The sequence below is a fragment of the Aethalodelphis obliquidens genome, unplaced genomic scaffold (genome assembly GCF_003676395.1).
Source record: "Aethalodelphis obliquidens isolate GAN/ISIS:26980383/991018 unplaced genomic scaffold, ASM367639v1 scaffold3, whole genome shotgun sequence".
NCBI classification, from domain to species: Eukaryota; Metazoa; Chordata; class Mammalia; order Artiodactyla; family Delphinidae; genus Aethalodelphis; species Aethalodelphis obliquidens.
Window position 1 is genome coordinate 77,315,751 of NW_020837947.1, and position 16,429 is coordinate 77,332,179.

Consider the following 16,429-nt stretch of genomic DNA (forward strand, 5'->3'; position numbering starts at 1 on the left):
ATTTAAATAATTATGAGTATTTTAAAGATATTCATTTTTACTCTGATTCAAGCGAAATAACAGTCTTCAACATTCTTGTAGCAGCATTATATATCATTTTCTTGAATACACAACAATTACTGGTAAAATGTGTGCTGTAGAAGCAGATAGTTTTATATTTATGTCATACTGTGGCATAAACCCTAGTAAAGGTAGCCAATATAAAGTGACCTGTATATTTATCGTACATTTAAATTATGGAAAGTTAGGGTTTTATTGGTAGACATCTGTGTCTCCTATTAAGTCAAGGTTGCTGTATTTTTCCGTTTGGGTTGTACTTTTTTTTTTAAATGAGAGAGCCAAAATTTAGCAGCAAGCGTTTTCGATCGGCTGGAACAAGTGGTGTGTTTTATTTTGATGACTAATTGCTTTTAGATTTTCCAGAAGAATTGGTGGTTTTTAGTTTCCTTAGGATTAAGCTATAATTAAAATTTTGCATTTCTGCTCTTTTAGCTTTGTGAATAGAGTTTCCCCCCCCAAAAATTGTTGGAATTAAGATTTGCAAGTGATATGAGATTGTGGGAGTTACTGGAAGTGGTATGTTGAAACTGAGCTTATTTAAATAAGATAAGAGGAAAAAATGATGGTGAAGAAGTAAAGATCTTTGTGCACAATAAGGAGAACTGAACTGTAAAATTTGGGGATTTAGATGCTTTTTTTTCCTTTGGAATTGTTTTTTAGGCACATACTTCTTCATATTTCGATGCCATTCTTGTCCTGAAGGACATTTCAGTCTGATTGGACATATGGGGGCCAGGGTGATAGGCAGGAATCAGGTATAATTCTAAAGTTTAATCCCATCTTCTGTTCCACTGACAGAATAGGACAGACAGCTTAGAAGGAAGAAATGGGCAACTTTAGACAAATTGACTCCAGCAAATCAGGATGTCTACTAGAATGAAGGAGTATTTACATGTATAGTAGACATTAAAAAATGATCCCCCTTTCATTTCTATTCTAGAGCGTGGTTCACCTCAGCATTTGATTACTAAAGATATCACCGACACATCGATTGGCGCTTACTGGACGTCTGCTCCAGGAATGGTTCGCGGTTACAGGGTCTCTTGGAAATCGATGTATGATGATATTGAGGCTGGAGAGAAGAGTCTTCCTGGAGATGCAATTCATACTATCATAGAAAATCTGCAGCCAGAGACCAAATACAGAGTTTCAGTATTTGCAATTTACAGTAGTGGAGAAGGAGAACCTTTGAGTGGAGAAGCCACAACTGAATGTAGGTAACAGTCCGAGGGGGTTTGAGTGTGTTGGTGCTACCTAATAGCTATCAGCTCATCATAACTGCTTGCAGTTTTTCCTTATATGACAAATGGGGACTCAAAAATTAGGACCTTTAATGAATGTGGTTTAAATTCAGGTTTGTTTTGTATCTAAAATTATATCAATGTCTGAAATATTGAATCCCTTCCAACTACCTACACAGTTGACCCTTGAACAATGTGAGGGTTAATCTGAGTACAGTTTATAGTCAGCTCTGCTTATCTGAGCTTCCTCTGCATCTCAGGAAAAAGCCAACCTCAGATCATGTAGTCCTGTAGCATTTGCTAGTGAAAAAAATCCGTGTATAAGTGGACCCTCGAAGTTCAAACCTTCATTGTTCAAAGGTGAACTGTGTTTGTCTCTCTCTCAGTCTCTCTCTCTCTCTCTCTCTCTTTTTTTTTTTCTGGTGGAAAGATCAACTAGATAAGAAGCTCGGCTAGTATAAAGATCAGAAGCTATGGAGACAAAGAAAATTCAGGCACATTTATAACTATATTACCTTGGGCAAGTTCTGGAACCTTCTTTGAGCCTCCGTTTCCTAATGTGTAGAATGCAGCCTCAGATTGTCTTGAGGATTAAATGAAATAACAGTGGGCAAAGCACCAAGCATAGTGCCTGGCTACTTCGAGAAGGTTGATGAATGACGAGGCTACTGAGACTAGGATTGTCTCAATATGATACAATATGATATATCCAGGCCTAATCCTAGGGAGGCTAAGTCAAGTCTACTCAGGTTTCTGGAGGCTAAAATTGACCTTAATCTCATTAATATTCTTTCTTGTGAAAAATTTTGAATCACCCTCTCATCATTTATTATCAGGTGGCTAGTGAGAGGCATGTCGGTATTTTTCAATTGTCCTTCCTAAAAAGTAATTTGTTAAGGATGGGCATTTCTAAGTATGTATAGGAGAAAAGTTTATTCCTATTGCTTGGGAGGATTTTAGGAAAAGGGGAAAGATTGGGGCACTCTTGCATTTCCTTTTATTAGAAAGAATTGGAGGAAAGGAGTGGTTTTTCTGCCAAAGGAGGAGAGAGGGAAACACCATGAGCAATTTCAATGAAGTCCTGTATCCGGATTTTAGGTTGTCCTTAAATGAAAATCTTTTGGTCTGAGTTCTCTGAGGAATTCATCTTTTTTTTTTTTTTTTTAAATCACTGGCAAACTCAGTTGGATATGTCTAAGCTTAAATCTGTGTCAAAATTAACTGGATTAAAAAAATCAAACTCCTGATAGGAGATTTAAATACAGGAAAGGGCACATTTCTCGGATAGTCACATGATTGGTTTCCATGGTAGTGATTGAAATCTTGTGTCTGAATATATCGGCTGATATAGTTTAAGAAGCTGGCCCAAATTCATCTCTATTTCTGGTAAATATTCACTTGTTGTAAAGAGAAGCCATGTTGTAAACTTAGGCCACATATGACACATCTAGCTAAATTTATTTGTAGGAGTGAAGATACAATTCACGTGGCTGAGAAATTATCAAAATTTATATATTTAGAGGGAAACTTTTCCCAAAGATTCTCCTCCATCATTTCTTCTTGTGAAAAGATTGAATCTTCAGATATTTATTTGGGATTTAAAATCTCCCCAAGGATATGTTTTCGTCCAAAGCAAGTATGTTAGCAGAAATCCTAGATAAATTTTCATCTCTAAGAAGCTGAGCATCTAAGAAATTTTCACTATTTCTTGGCTAATTGATTGATTTAGAGGTGAGTGAACAGAAAAACCTCTTTCTAACTATGAGCATACTAGGCAGCAATGAAAGTACATTTTCTAGAGGGTATGCCAGCTGCTCAAACAGCTAGGCAAGTAAGATGGAAGACAGGAACCTTTCTTTGTTCTACTACCATTTTGTTGTTGTGTTTTGCTTTGCTCTCTTTGTGGAAAGTGAGGTAGTTTAGAAAGTACTTTGAGAAATCTGAGTCAGGCGTTGCATATTCAGGTGGTGGATGAGACCTAAATGGTGTGGATAACTGGGTCGAGTCACTGGGTCATGCTCTTAGAGTTTCTTATAAACTTCCAAGGAGACATTTTGGAAATATTTTCAGGAAATATTTTCTGTTTTCACCTGACACTCAGAGGCATGGTATGCAGACTGTTGATACAATGAAAACCATGAATTGTGGCTAGAAAGCCAGCAGATGGGAAACTTTCTACCGGCCCTCCAATTATGGCAGCTGGTTTAGCAGAGGTACAGTGGGTGTTGGAAAGCATCTTGTGCGAGTTGCTAAAACATGAAAAGAACTTAGAGTGGGAGTATTAACAGCTTTTTATGGCATGTGGCATACCTATGAATGGAGTGAAAAATCTTGCTTTTTCCTTATGGGAAGCCAACAAGGATTTTTTTTCCCTCCTTAAAATCCAAAGTTTCCCATTAAAGCTAAGATGAGATATGTTGGACTTTATTTAGCTTCAATTCCTCTATTTTAAAGAATCAATTAAAAATCAGGAATACAATTGAGATCCTTGAAGCATTTCAAGGTATGAAGTACAATATTTGACTGTTATTAACATATTTAAATTTGGGAATATTTTAAAGTTTGGGATCCCACTCTTTTGGGGACATAGGTTTCTTTTTAGATCAATACTTATAAGATTTAAATGTCCATTTTTCTCAATTCTGAGTTGTATGAAATTGGTTTGAGAAATTTGTGTAAGGGAGAGATGTCCTTTTCCACTGAACAAAAGTTGAAGAGATGGAAACAAGAGGTCAGAAAACATATTTTAGCAGAACTCTTTCTAGAAAAGTGTTAGACACACATTGATTTATTCAACATTTGTAACAAATAGATTGTTCTGTGTACTATTCTTTCCCATACTCTTTCCAAAATCCTATGTAAGGTCGTTACATTTTTTGTTTGAAAATATATATTTTTTCTTTTAATAGTTCACTTACCTGGAGAATAGTAATAAAGAATTGAGGATTAACTAAATAAATTTTAATATTTCCAGAAAGTAATGGAATTGGCTGAGAATTCTCTTTCTTTCTTTTTTTTTTTAACATCTTTATTGGGGTATAATTGCTTTACAATGGTGTGTTAGTTTCTGCTTTATAACAAAGTGAATCAGTTATACATATACATATGTTCCCATATCTCTTCCCTCTTGCATCTCCCTCCCTCCCACCCTCCCTCTCTTACTTTCTTTAAACCCTAAAATTAAAAAATTGCAACCAATATACTCTTAGTTGAAATTATACTTGCATCTTTCAGAAAACTAATTTATAACCATATATTGAATTTCTTTACCTATTTTGTCATTCTTACCTTTGCCCTCTGTACATAACATATCTTTTGCTTATATGGCTGCTGTCAAGATTTTCTTTTTATACTGATTTTAAGTAATTTGCTTATGATGTGCCTTGGTGTAGTTTTTTCATGTTTCTTGTGCTTCGGGTTCATTGAAATTGTTGGATCTGTGGGTTTATAGTTTTATAAAATTTGAAAATATTCAGGCCATTATTTCTTCAAATATTTTATTTATTGCCCCCCACTTTCTTCCGATACTCTGGTTCTACATGTACTCGTCTGCTTGAAGTTATCACAAAGCTCACTGCTGTGCTGTTCAGTTTGTCAATCTTTTCTCTTTTCTTGTGTTTCATTTTATTTTTATTTATTTATTTAAAAAATATTTATTTATTTAATTTATTTATTTGGTTGCACCAGGTCTTAGTTGCAGCACGTGGGCTCCTTAGATGTGGCACATGAACTCTTAGTTGCGGCATGCATGTGGGATCTAGTTTCCTGACCAGGGATCAAAGCCAGGCCCCCTGCATTGGGAGCATGGAGTCTTATCCACTGCACCACCAGGGAGGTCCCTTGTGTTTCATTTTAGATAGTTTCTATTATCATGTCATCAAGTTCGCTAATTTTTTTCCTGCAATTTCTAATCTGCTCTTAATACCACCCTGTGCATGTTTCATCTTAGACATTGTATTTTTCACCTCTAGAAGTTCGGTTTGAGTCTTTCTTATTTGTTCTATGTGTTTACTTAACTTGCTTAACATTTCTTCTACCATCATTAGCGTATGGAATATAGTTATAATAGCTGTTTTAAGGTCCCTTTTGAATAATTCTGTCATATGCATTATTTGTAGTGCCGTTTCTTTTTTTTTTATTTTGCGGTACGCGGGCCTTTCACTGCTGTGGCCTCTCCCGTTGCGGAGCACAGGCTCCGGACGCACAGGCTCAGCGGCCATGGCTCACGGGCCCAGCCGCTCCGCGGCATGTGAGATCTTCCCGGACCGGGGCACGAACCCGTGTCCCCTGCATTGGCAGGAGGACTCTCAACCACTGTGCCACCAAGGAAGCCCCCCCTGAGATATTTTTATGTGTCAGTTTCCTGTTCCTTTGCGCTGATAGTCTTACATGTTCATGGCAGTCACAAAGGATGGTGTTAACTGCAGTCGCTATGGCTAGTCATTTATGAATTGTTCTTTCTTCTGAAAAGATTCAAGGAATATTTCTGACCCTGTATTCATGATTTTTAGAATTCTGCACACTGTAATTTCTACAGGATTTCTTTACAGATGGAAATATAATAAAAATTCTAAAAGCTCATCTCCAGAAATGGGTGTTTTCTTTACTAAAGTCTCTGGAATGCAAATATGAAATCCTTGCAACATGAATTCCCATTTTTTAGTTATTAGCCAGTTGAAGAGAAAACATCTCACTGTGACCTCACTGAGATTAGGCTCACAAGCCCTCTTGAACTTAGGAGAGCTCACAATGCTAAGTAAAGGAATAGTGTACGTATTTAAGAAACCACACATAGCGTTTTGTCACATAAATGGGGAGGTGGACATAAACATTTTCTTTCAGCAGAGTATACATTGTAATCTTCCTTTCATCTCACAGTATCCGATGATTCGAAAACCTTGAAAGTGGATGAAGAAACAGAAAACACAATGAGAGTTACCTGGAAACCAGCACCTGGGAAGGTTGTCAACTACCGTGTTGTGTATCGCCCCCGTGTGGGCGGGAGACAGATGGTTGCCAAGGTGTCACCCACTGTCACCTCAACAATGTTAAAGCGACTTCAGCCCCAGACCACGTATGACATCACAGTTCTCCCAGTTTACAAGACAGGAGAAGGAAAGCTTAGGCAAGGTTCAGGAACAACAGGTATAAAACCATAATAATTTTGGGGGGAAAGTGTGTAATATTTTAAAGGGAGATTTTAATATATCTACTTCATTTGTAAATGTCTAAAATGCAGTCTGTAATAAATTATACTATAATAGTTAGGTAGGATGCCTAATTAGCATATGATTTTTACCAGTCTAGTTCCTGGTAAAATGATTCTACATATTAATGTTCTAATGCTAATCTAATCTTCTGAATTGTGAGTACTATTTATACTTCCACTTGGGTAGCACTCTATTATTCTGATTTTTATTGGGTATTATAGCTTGTGCTTTCTGACTTAATCCTTTTTATAAATGTATATTTTGAAGTATTTTGTTTGTGATGATTGCCATGTATATCACTTAGATATTTTGAATTCAACTTATTATTGTAGGGGCTAAAAAAAAACCCCAAAGCGTAGGCTTATGGATAATATTTTAACATCTATTATCTTTACAGCTTCTCGATTTAAATCACCCAGAAACCTCAAAACATCTGACCCAACCATGTCAAGCTTCCGGGTGACTTGGGAGCCTGCACCTGGGGAGGTCAAGGGTTACAAGGTCACATTTCACCCCACGGGAGACGACAGAAGACTGGGGGAGTTAGTGGTTGGACCATATGACAACACAGTTGTTTTGGAGGAACTTAGGTAGGAATGAACTCTATTCCGTTGTTGTTAACAGATTGTGCGTTCCACACATGATCACGTATGTGTCTGTTTGCTGGCAGAGTATTTAAAATCAGCCAAAGTTGCTTTCTCACTCTTGGTGCTGCTGAAGTTGAGGTTAGGGTTCAGAGACTCAAATTTAGGCCTGAGCAGTTGTACTCTTTTAATGACTTTTGTTATTAAGTGATCAGGGATGGTGTTTCTTCAGTAACACCCTGCTTTTTAAAAATTAACACCCACATTGCACGATTTCACCAAAAGCAGTTTATCACCAGCCAGCCTTATGGGAACGTAGGAGTCCCTATGCCTTCCGGAAAGGCCCAGGTGACTGACACTGAGATGCGAGTGTGCATCGTCTCCCAGGGTGGGCTGCAGGAGTCAGGGGGCAGGCCTTTGCTCTTGGGCTCAGCTGGGAGGATTGGGGAATGGGGGCGGGTGCAAGCTTTTGCTGCAGGCTGTGTGGTGGGAAAGAAGGAGGTTTGAGTTGGAACAGCAGCATTCTTCACAGTAAAAAGAACAGGCTGCTGTGCATTGCCTGGTGGAAAGTTGGTTTGTTTCAACGATTCATTCAACAATATTGGAATCTGTATAAATGCTTGATATTGACTTTTATCGGAATAGGGGGGATGAAATTTATTGAGCCTCCTGCGTGCCAGGCACTGTGCTAGGTGCTTTATGTTCCCTTGCAAGTACAACATTTAAATTGTCTTCTTAAAGCCCATCACTTAGAAGCAATAAGAGTGAAAGCCCGATCCTTCCCTGAGTGGCTCAGGGGGAAGGTGGGGATTCTACACCTAATGGAAAGGCAAGGTGGAACTTGGCGCCGTGAACCCCTAGTATTCTCTAGAGTGCTGGCGGGCTAGTTCCCCTTGATACCTCATAGTGTGGGCTTAAACTAGAATGTGATGGAAATTAGTTTCCTTCTTCTGCAATGTTATGTATTATAAGTTCCTCTGAATGAAAGTTTGTAAGTCAAGTTGAATGTTTATAACAAAGCAAAAAAAAATGCTACCACTTGAGGTTATTATGCATACAGACTATATATTTTAACATTTCAGGGCAGGTACCACCTATAAAGTAAATGTTTTTGGAATGTTTGATGGAGGAGAAAGTTCACCACTTGTTGGACAAGAAATGACAACTCTCTCTGACACAACCGTAATGCCAGTTTTATCCTCTGGTAAGAAATTGAGTTACATTCCCCTAGGAAAAGTCAGTATTTTGCAACTTTTTTTCAAATATGAATTGTTAGGTGACTCATACCATGAAAATTTACTATTAAATTTTACACTAAAATTTATTTCAGTAACATATACTTAAAACATTCTTCAAAGATACAGCTAAGCACACTTTCGCCGACATTTTTTAAGGCTTTCTTGTTAGTGTTGCGTTAGTTACATAGTACTGTATTATTTAAAGTTGAGATTTTACAATGATAATAGACATTACCTTTAACCTTTAATATACATTATCTTTAATCTCTTTCTAATAATTAAAATGCAGTTTTATTTTGTTAAAGTCATCGTAAAAATGATTTATCTGGGCTGAGCAAGCAGCACCTTGTTCCGTAAATAGGTGGGCAACTAAGACTTGGGAAGCAAAATGGTAACGTAAAGCCCTCATACTTTTCTGCTCCTGCCACGACCACAACTTTGATACGCATGAAGCTAGTTTTGAACATTCTTCCAGGTGAGGGTGGTGGGTAGAGTTCGCTTCTAAATATTTCAATCATTTGCTGACAAAGAGTAGGTCTTGGCAGGTCAGGAGCAGACTTGTAAAGCCTTAGGTGCTTGGAATGGTACTTGGGAATCCTAATTCCTGAAGGAGCGTCCAATCTGCAGTGACGCCTTTGGACTGTGATGGGCATCACTGAATCTTTCTCAGCGAGTTTTTTGTTGTTGTTGTTTTGTAATATAAAGATCAGATGCTAACATGGCAAGAAGTTGAAACATTTGTAGCTGGTAACGTAAGCTCCTAGAAAAGAAAGCGTTTGAAAACATGGATGTGGGTAAAAGAAGGGAAAGGGTCAACTCTTGCTGTTTTGCATTAATGTTCAATTGCTTCTCGTATGATGATGTTAATTAACTGACTTATATTTTTATTTTGTAGCTTGTGCACCGAGGATATTGGGATAATTCTCTCTTTCCAAAGCACCCTAGCTTTGTATCAGTGTTTGTGCCTGTGGTGTCTGTAGCTCTCAATCTGTATACTTGTTTGTATCTTTCTTCTAGATTGTCTTCCTTCTCTCTTGATTTTTTAAATGTGCAGACCTCACCAGCTGTATCTACCTGATTGTTATACAGAGTAGATGATTCAGTTAAATAATTAAAAACTAAATAATAGCTATCAGACTTTTAAACACTATATCCTTACTTCAGAAAGTTCTAATTTGAAGAGTTATATGCCTAATCCTTCATAATATATGTAATACTGGGGGCTTTAATTAATTTCAAAGATATTTTTGGCTCACTGAAACTTTTTCTAGCTTACACGTTTTAACAGTTCATCTCATACTTGTCTGCTAATGACCGTTGAATATTTAGAAAAATGCAACATCCGATCTAGATCACATTAAAAGTTTTATTAAAATTATTATTGTCTTATCGTTAGGTGGCTCTACGTTCCCACTTATATATTTTACCTTTTGGGTTTGTGAGCTCATTCATATTTACGATGACGGTTTAATTCTCCGTGTTCTATGATTGCGGCCAGAAATATAGTCAGATGAAGGAAAGATTTTCCACTGAAATAATTATTGGAGGGATGGACGGTTCCTGTGACTCTTATTTGAGGTTAATAAATCGTATGGACATGTTTTCAAAGCCTTCAACTCCCAATTACATCGCTGAGCCACAGAACTGAGGCAGTTAGGCGACACTGAGCCCCCAGGGGGTGGCAGAGGCGTGGCTAGGAAGTAACCCGACAAAGAATGTGCTCCTTACTCTGTGCTGTCTCACGATTGCTGTGTCAGGGATGGAGTGTCTCACCAGGGCTGAAGCAGACATCGTGCTGCTGGTGGATGGGTCGTGGAGCATCGGCCGGGCGAATTTTAGAACCGTGAGGAGCTTCATCTCCCGTATCGTGGAAGTCTTTGAGATTGGCCCCAAAAGAGTACAGATTGGTAGGTGTGACAACATTGAAGGCATTTAGACGTCTCCATCATGCTCTTTTATACATGCTAATGCCAATGGTGTCCTTTTAGCCCTTGCTCAGTATAGCGGGGACCCCAGAACAGAGTGGCAGTTAAATGCTCACAAAGACAAGAAGAGCTTGTTGCAGGCTGTGGCAAACCTACCTTACAAAGGAGGCAATACCCTCACAGGTGAGTCAGATGCTCCAGCGAGCTGTCAGCTCTCGCTTTCGGTCAAAGCTTGTGGCTGAAAAATGATGTGACTGATTCTCTTTTAACAATCCCACTAGGCATGGCTTTGAATTTCATTCGCCAGCAGAGCTTCAAGACCCAAGCTGGCATGAGGCCTCGAGCTCGAAAAATCGGCGTTCTCATCACTGACGGAAAATCACAAGATGACGTTGAGGCACCTTCAAAAAAACTCAAGGATGAGGGCGTGGAACTGTTTGCTGTTGGTAAGCATTGACGAGAATTGCCACGCCCCCAGAGGTGACAAATGTGCCGAGGGTATTTTTGTAGTTAAAGATATTTTCTGAAACATGAAAAAACAAACAGACACACTTGCCCTATCACATCATTTATCAAAATAATGTACCAGGAAGTTCATTCATGTTTTTCTTTTCTCCGTGTAATGGGATGAAACTACATGGCTTCTTGGAAGAGAGTAATGAATCAAGAGGACAAATGTACTATTAATAGGATTCAGGAAAATTCTTGTTTGGTTTTCCACAGCACCATGTTTATTTTTGATATCCGTTATTTCACTTTCCAGAAAAAACACTGGAGAGACACTTTTTGGTGGGGAATCAGTGCCAGAAGCATTTAGAAGAAGCTAAACAAAACAGCCTTTAGTTTATATTATTTTTTGTTTCTATTTTATATATGGAATCATTTTATTATTCAGGAAAATCATATATACATTCTAGTTAACATTGAGTATATAAGGGTAGCCCATGAAATATTTGCTTTGTTCCATGAATTTTTTTCTGAGACGTGCTTTTAATTTGTATATATCCATTTTTCCCAAGGTATTAAGAATGCTGATGAAGTTGAGTTAAAGATGATTGCGACAGATCCCGATGATACCCACGCATACAATGTGGCGGATTTTGAGTCCCTCTCCAGGATCGTGGATGACCTCATCGTCAACTTGTGTAACAGCGTCAAAGGTCCAGGTAAGGTTAGCCCAGGGTTTCTCACCCTCAGCACTATTGGTATTTTGGTCCAGATAATTCTTTTTAGGATGGAGGAAGTGGATTCCTTTGTGCGTTGTGAGATGTTTAGCAGCATCTCTGGACTCTTCCCGCTGGATACCAGTAGCATCCCCTGAGTCATGACAGCTAAAAATATCTTCAGAATTTGCCAAATGTCTGCTGGGGAGAATACTGCCTCCAGCTGAGAATCGTTGATTTAGTCCCTGATTTTTTTCTGATGGCATCAAACTATACATGACTTCTAGCTTATTTGAGGATACATTTTGTTTATATGTGCCTGCACCACACACACACACACACACACACACACACACGTGAGATTGGGGAAGAAATAGAGATGCTTTCTTTCCTGGTGTGTATCTATTCTCTGGTAAAGCATCTTCACACTACATAACTATTAAATGGTTGTTCCCAGACTTTTATTTTCTAAGGTTTGCTGCCTTTTGTTTTGGATTAGAAATGGAAGAGGGGTCTTATATATGATTTGCTTTGCCCCAACTACAGATGATCACATTTGATACTTTGCACTTGTAACCTCTAAATATAAAGACAAATTATAATTTTAGAATTTGGACTTTTAGAAAGGATATCATCTCTCTTTACCACTGAAGAAACAGATTTAGAGAAGTTCAGTTACTTACTCAAGGCCAAATGGGTGAAGACATTTTGAAAGGTCCTTGATAAAAGGTAGCTATTGATAAGGAATTAAGATTTAGAAATAAAATTATGGAAGTGAATTTTTAGTGACAAAGAGTGGTGTAAAATGACTACTATCTGTGTAAATCATAGGGCAGACCATGGTAAGCACCAAATTGAAGGTTTTTGGAAAACGAATGATAAAAACTATGGTTCTTATTATATGAGAAAAATTTCTTTTAAATACATGTAGATTCTGGTAAAGATTGTCTTTCACTAATTTATTCTGGTTTTGGAAAGTTGGAATGAGTTTAATAAATAAAGTGGTAGAAATGTTTCACGTGCTTTGGATACTGAGGATACATTTATTTGAATGTTCCTTCTTGAATTTCTCTCTCCAAAATTTTGCAGATTTTCTTTTTGGATTTTGAACAATAGACTGCCTTTTCCCAGGAGAAACAGACCAGCCAGGAATCAAGAATTTGTAGGCATCTGGCTCTGGATTAGCTGAGAGAGTTGTGGTTTTATTTAGTTGGAGAGAATTTTGAGTGGGGATGAAAACATCTTTTATCTCTTTTTCTTTCTTTTTTTCTACATCAGCTACGTAATAGTTGCATTCATTTAGTTTCCCAGACAGTAAAATTGCTTGATAATTTTGTAGGCTTGATTATGACCCAAGTGCAGTAAAGGTTAGGATACTAAGAATGGAAATTCTTTTTCTCAGCTTTGGCTTACAAAGAAAGTAGAAAGAGTTTATATGAGAATGATTTGCCGTGCTCACAGAGTCACTGCATTAGTTCTCGTATAATTATTATTTGGAACATCTTTCTAACGGTCCTAATGAGCCTAATACTTCTATTTTCATTGACATGTATTCCAAATATTTTTCTATATCAGTCATTTCACCTATACTTATGAACAGAGAATACAATCACAGGCAGTAGGATATTCCCGAATTTTAGAAGACTTGCTGGTTTCTCCTGTCTTCTGAGTGAGAAAGTGGTTAACTTCTCGTACCACCGAATTAGATCTTGTAAAGAAACTAAACGTGAATAAGAAGCCAATTCTGTCTTCACAGAGTATAACTTATAGTTATGGAGATAAGACGTGCATATAAATAGTCAATGTGATAATGAGGGCAGTGAACTTGGGTGGTGCCAAAAGTGATAAAGGCAGTAGAGCTGTCAGGACTCACGGTGTCATTTACTGGGATATGTACAAGGTTAGAGACCAGAGCAAGTATCCAAGGCTAAGTCAGAGGTTTTGAGTCTAGGTGACTGATAAACTGTGGTGCTTTCAGGAAGAGGGGGAGCAACTTTTCATGAAAAATAATGAGCTCAGGTTTGAATTTCCTGAGGCTGAAGAACCCTTTGGCCACCCATTCAGAGAGGACTTAGGAGTATTGGGCCTCTAAGCTGATTTACCGTAACTTCTTAGTATGTGATAGAATACATGCAAAAGCCTGAAATATGGAGAGGAATACCATTTCAACCAAATTTAAATGTCATCACCTTGCTATAATAATGAAAAAAGTGTATGTATTTCATTTCCTCGTGTAGGTGACTTGGAAGCACCTTCCAACCTAGTTATTTCTGAGCAGACCCATCGATCTATGAGAGTGAGCTGGACACCTCCTTCTGACAGTGTGGATAGGTATAAGGTGGAATACTACCCAGTTTCTGGAGGGAAACGGCAAGAAGTGAGTAGATAGCCCACTCCTTCCTGGTCCTGAGATTGGGTCCTCCTCCTTAGGGCTCTGAGAGGAACGCTGGGGGGATGTAGGGGGCAGAACTGGGTCCAAGATGGCGCTCTCCATTTCTTGCTAGGCAAGCGCTTCCATTTGGGCTTAATTAGAGGGAAAGAGCTTTGCTTAATTTCTTATGGTTTTTTAATTAAGTATTTTTAATTAAGGATTAAGAGGATGCTTAATTTATCCATGAGTTTATATTAGAATCATCAAGTAGGGAGGGAACATTGAAGACCTTCTAGTTTTACCCACTAATTTTACAAATAAGGAAACAACAGCTGGGAGAATAAACTGTATGAATTGTCCAAGGTCTCATGGTAATCTGGTGGTTTCCAAAAACAAAAGACAACGGTCTCATTAAAATATAATTTCTAAGCTCATTGTAGTTAACTACTTCACAATCATAGGAGAAAAGAGGGACGTGATGGTAACATAAGTTGTTATTCTTTTAAAAATTTTTCCCCTAGTTTTATGTGAGCCGATTGGAAAGTAGCGCAGTACTGAAAGATCTGAAGCCTGAAACTGAGTATGTTGTTAACGTGTATTCTGTGGTAGAAGATGAATACAGTGAACCTCTGAAGGGCACAGAAAAAACCCGTAAGTCAGATTTTAAAAAAAATCTTATCATTGTTTTATTTTTTAAGTTAAAGAGGTGACAGCCCTCGTGGGATTTTTTTTGTGTTCTTTTTAAAAAAATTTTTATCGAAATGTAGTTGATTTACAGTGTTGTGTTAGTTTCAGGTACACAGCAAAGTGATTCAGTTATGCGTATACATTCTTTTTTAGATTGTTTTCCCTTATAGGTTATTAGAAGATATTGAGTAGAGTTCCCTGTGCTATACAGTAGGTCCTTGTTGGTTATCTATATTATATATAGTAGTGTGTATATGTTAACCCCAAACTCCTGATTTCTCTGTCCCCCCTACCCTGGTCCTCTTTGGTAACCATAAGTTTGTTTTCTATGTCTGTGAGTCTATTTGTCTTTCGTAAGTAAGTTCATTTGTACCGTGTGGGACTTCTGTCAGCCTTCCAAATCATTCCTTTATTCGATATCCATTCAACACATATTTACTGAATGCGCACTTCGTGCAGGTCCTCAATAAATACTCTGTGGTTTTCTCCTTTTACTGGCTGCTTCTGCCATCATGGGACCTGGCTGGGTAGTCATGGTCTGAGATATCTTAGAGGGAAAAGTACCTTTAACAGTTATCCACTTCTTAAGGGAAGATACCATGTGGGGAGTGGGACTCAGATTACCTGGAAGAGCAGCTTGCAGGAGTGACCAGCTCAGTTCTTCCTGCAGGCAGTGAGAGCTCCCCTTTTTTTTTTTTTACTGAATTTTGGACTCTGGCCTTTACTGGAGAAGCTCTAATGGCTTTGGCTTTGAGTAGAGCTTTGGGGAGCGATGTTCCTCACTCCTATTCCTGGTAGGGTTTCTGAAGCCAATATGAAAATACTCTTTCCTTCATGGTTGGGCTCCAGGAAGAGGGGAGGCCTCTTACAAGAGGCAGGAGTGGGCGTCACTGAATCGCCTCTACTCACTGCTCAGTCCCTTAGGTCTTTATCTCTTCTCTTATTTCCCTTTATTTTAGACCATCAGAGATGGGAAATAATGTATTTCATAATGGACAGGATTAATCTGCTAATTCCTTAAAACTTTAAACTCAATCTTAGGACAAAAAATAGAAAGCTGTGTAGGTGTTAAGTGGAGAGAAGGCAGTAAGCCTTTTACTCTGCCTCATGGGCTAATCTTCTTTCTGAAGAATCCCCTAAGTTCCACTTATTAACAGATGACACCCTCATTTAAAATGTTTTAAAAAGAAAAATGAAATGAAATATTATGTTGGCTTTTTATGTATGAAATTTTATGGTTGAAGAATGAAAATGGTCAACTTACAGATGTTCTGGAAAAAGAGATTGAAATCTCAGGAAGTTGGTTTCTGTTTTGGCTTCCACATGAACTCACTAGAATGCCATTTTACACTTAAACTTCTTTGCTCTATGAAATAGTTATCACATGCAGTCCTAGTATGAGGTGGGGATAAACAATGAGATCGGGTTTTTGCGGGGAGAGGAAAGGGTCATATTAACTCTCATTGATTTCTCACAGCAACCTATTTTCTATTTAGCATATACAAATATCAATAAGTAGGAAACGATTGAAAAATGAGCAGACTGACAAGAGCTAGACTGGTGTCTTCTTTTACATTCCAACAGTGCCGGTGCCCGTGGTCAGCCTGACCATTTACGACATTGGCTCGACCACCATGCACGTGAAGTGGCAGCCAGTGGGGGGCGCCACTGGCTACGCCTTGTCCTACGAACCCATCAACGCCACAGAGCCGACCAAACCCAAAGAGGTGGGAGGCGTTTGTTTCTTTATTGTTGGGTCTTCCTGGGACTTCACGGTTGCAGAGTCCCCATTAAGGGGCAGTTACTCACGAACTCATTTATAACTTTACACCCCAAACAGAAAAACACAAGATTAGATTTGTGACCTGTGACGAATCTTAAAAAAACATCAGCATGAGAAAGGAAATGCAGGGCAGAGAAATGAAAAATCAAAGTTGTGTGAAAATCTAG

General features: G+C 38.3%; 1 protein-coding gene across 3 annotated transcripts in view; it reads left to right on the plus strand.

The window, feature by feature from the left end:
* Window positions 1-16,429, plus strand: part of COL12A1 (collagen type XII alpha 1 chain) — a 114,827-nt gene that overhangs the window by 33,668 nt on the left and 64,730 nt on the right. For all 3 annotated transcript variants that reach the window (XM_027092305.1, XM_027092313.1, XM_027092322.1), the window contains exons 14-24: window positions 1,001-1,273; window positions 6,180-6,446; window positions 6,909-7,101; window positions 8,178-8,299; window positions 10,091-10,240; window positions 10,322-10,441; window positions 10,540-10,704; window positions 11,278-11,424; window positions 13,659-13,798; window positions 14,314-14,443; window positions 16,064-16,206. In XM_027092305.1, coding sequence (XP_026948106.1) covers window positions 1,001-1,273; window positions 6,180-6,446; window positions 6,909-7,101; window positions 8,178-8,299; window positions 10,091-10,240; window positions 10,322-10,441; window positions 10,540-10,704; window positions 11,278-11,424; window positions 13,659-13,798; window positions 14,314-14,443; window positions 16,064-16,206 — 1,850 coding nt within the window. The remainder of the gene's footprint in view (window positions 1-1,000; window positions 1,274-6,179; window positions 6,447-6,908; window positions 7,102-8,177; window positions 8,300-10,090; window positions 10,241-10,321; window positions 10,442-10,539; window positions 10,705-11,277; window positions 11,425-13,658; window positions 13,799-14,313; window positions 14,444-16,063; window positions 16,207-16,429) is intronic.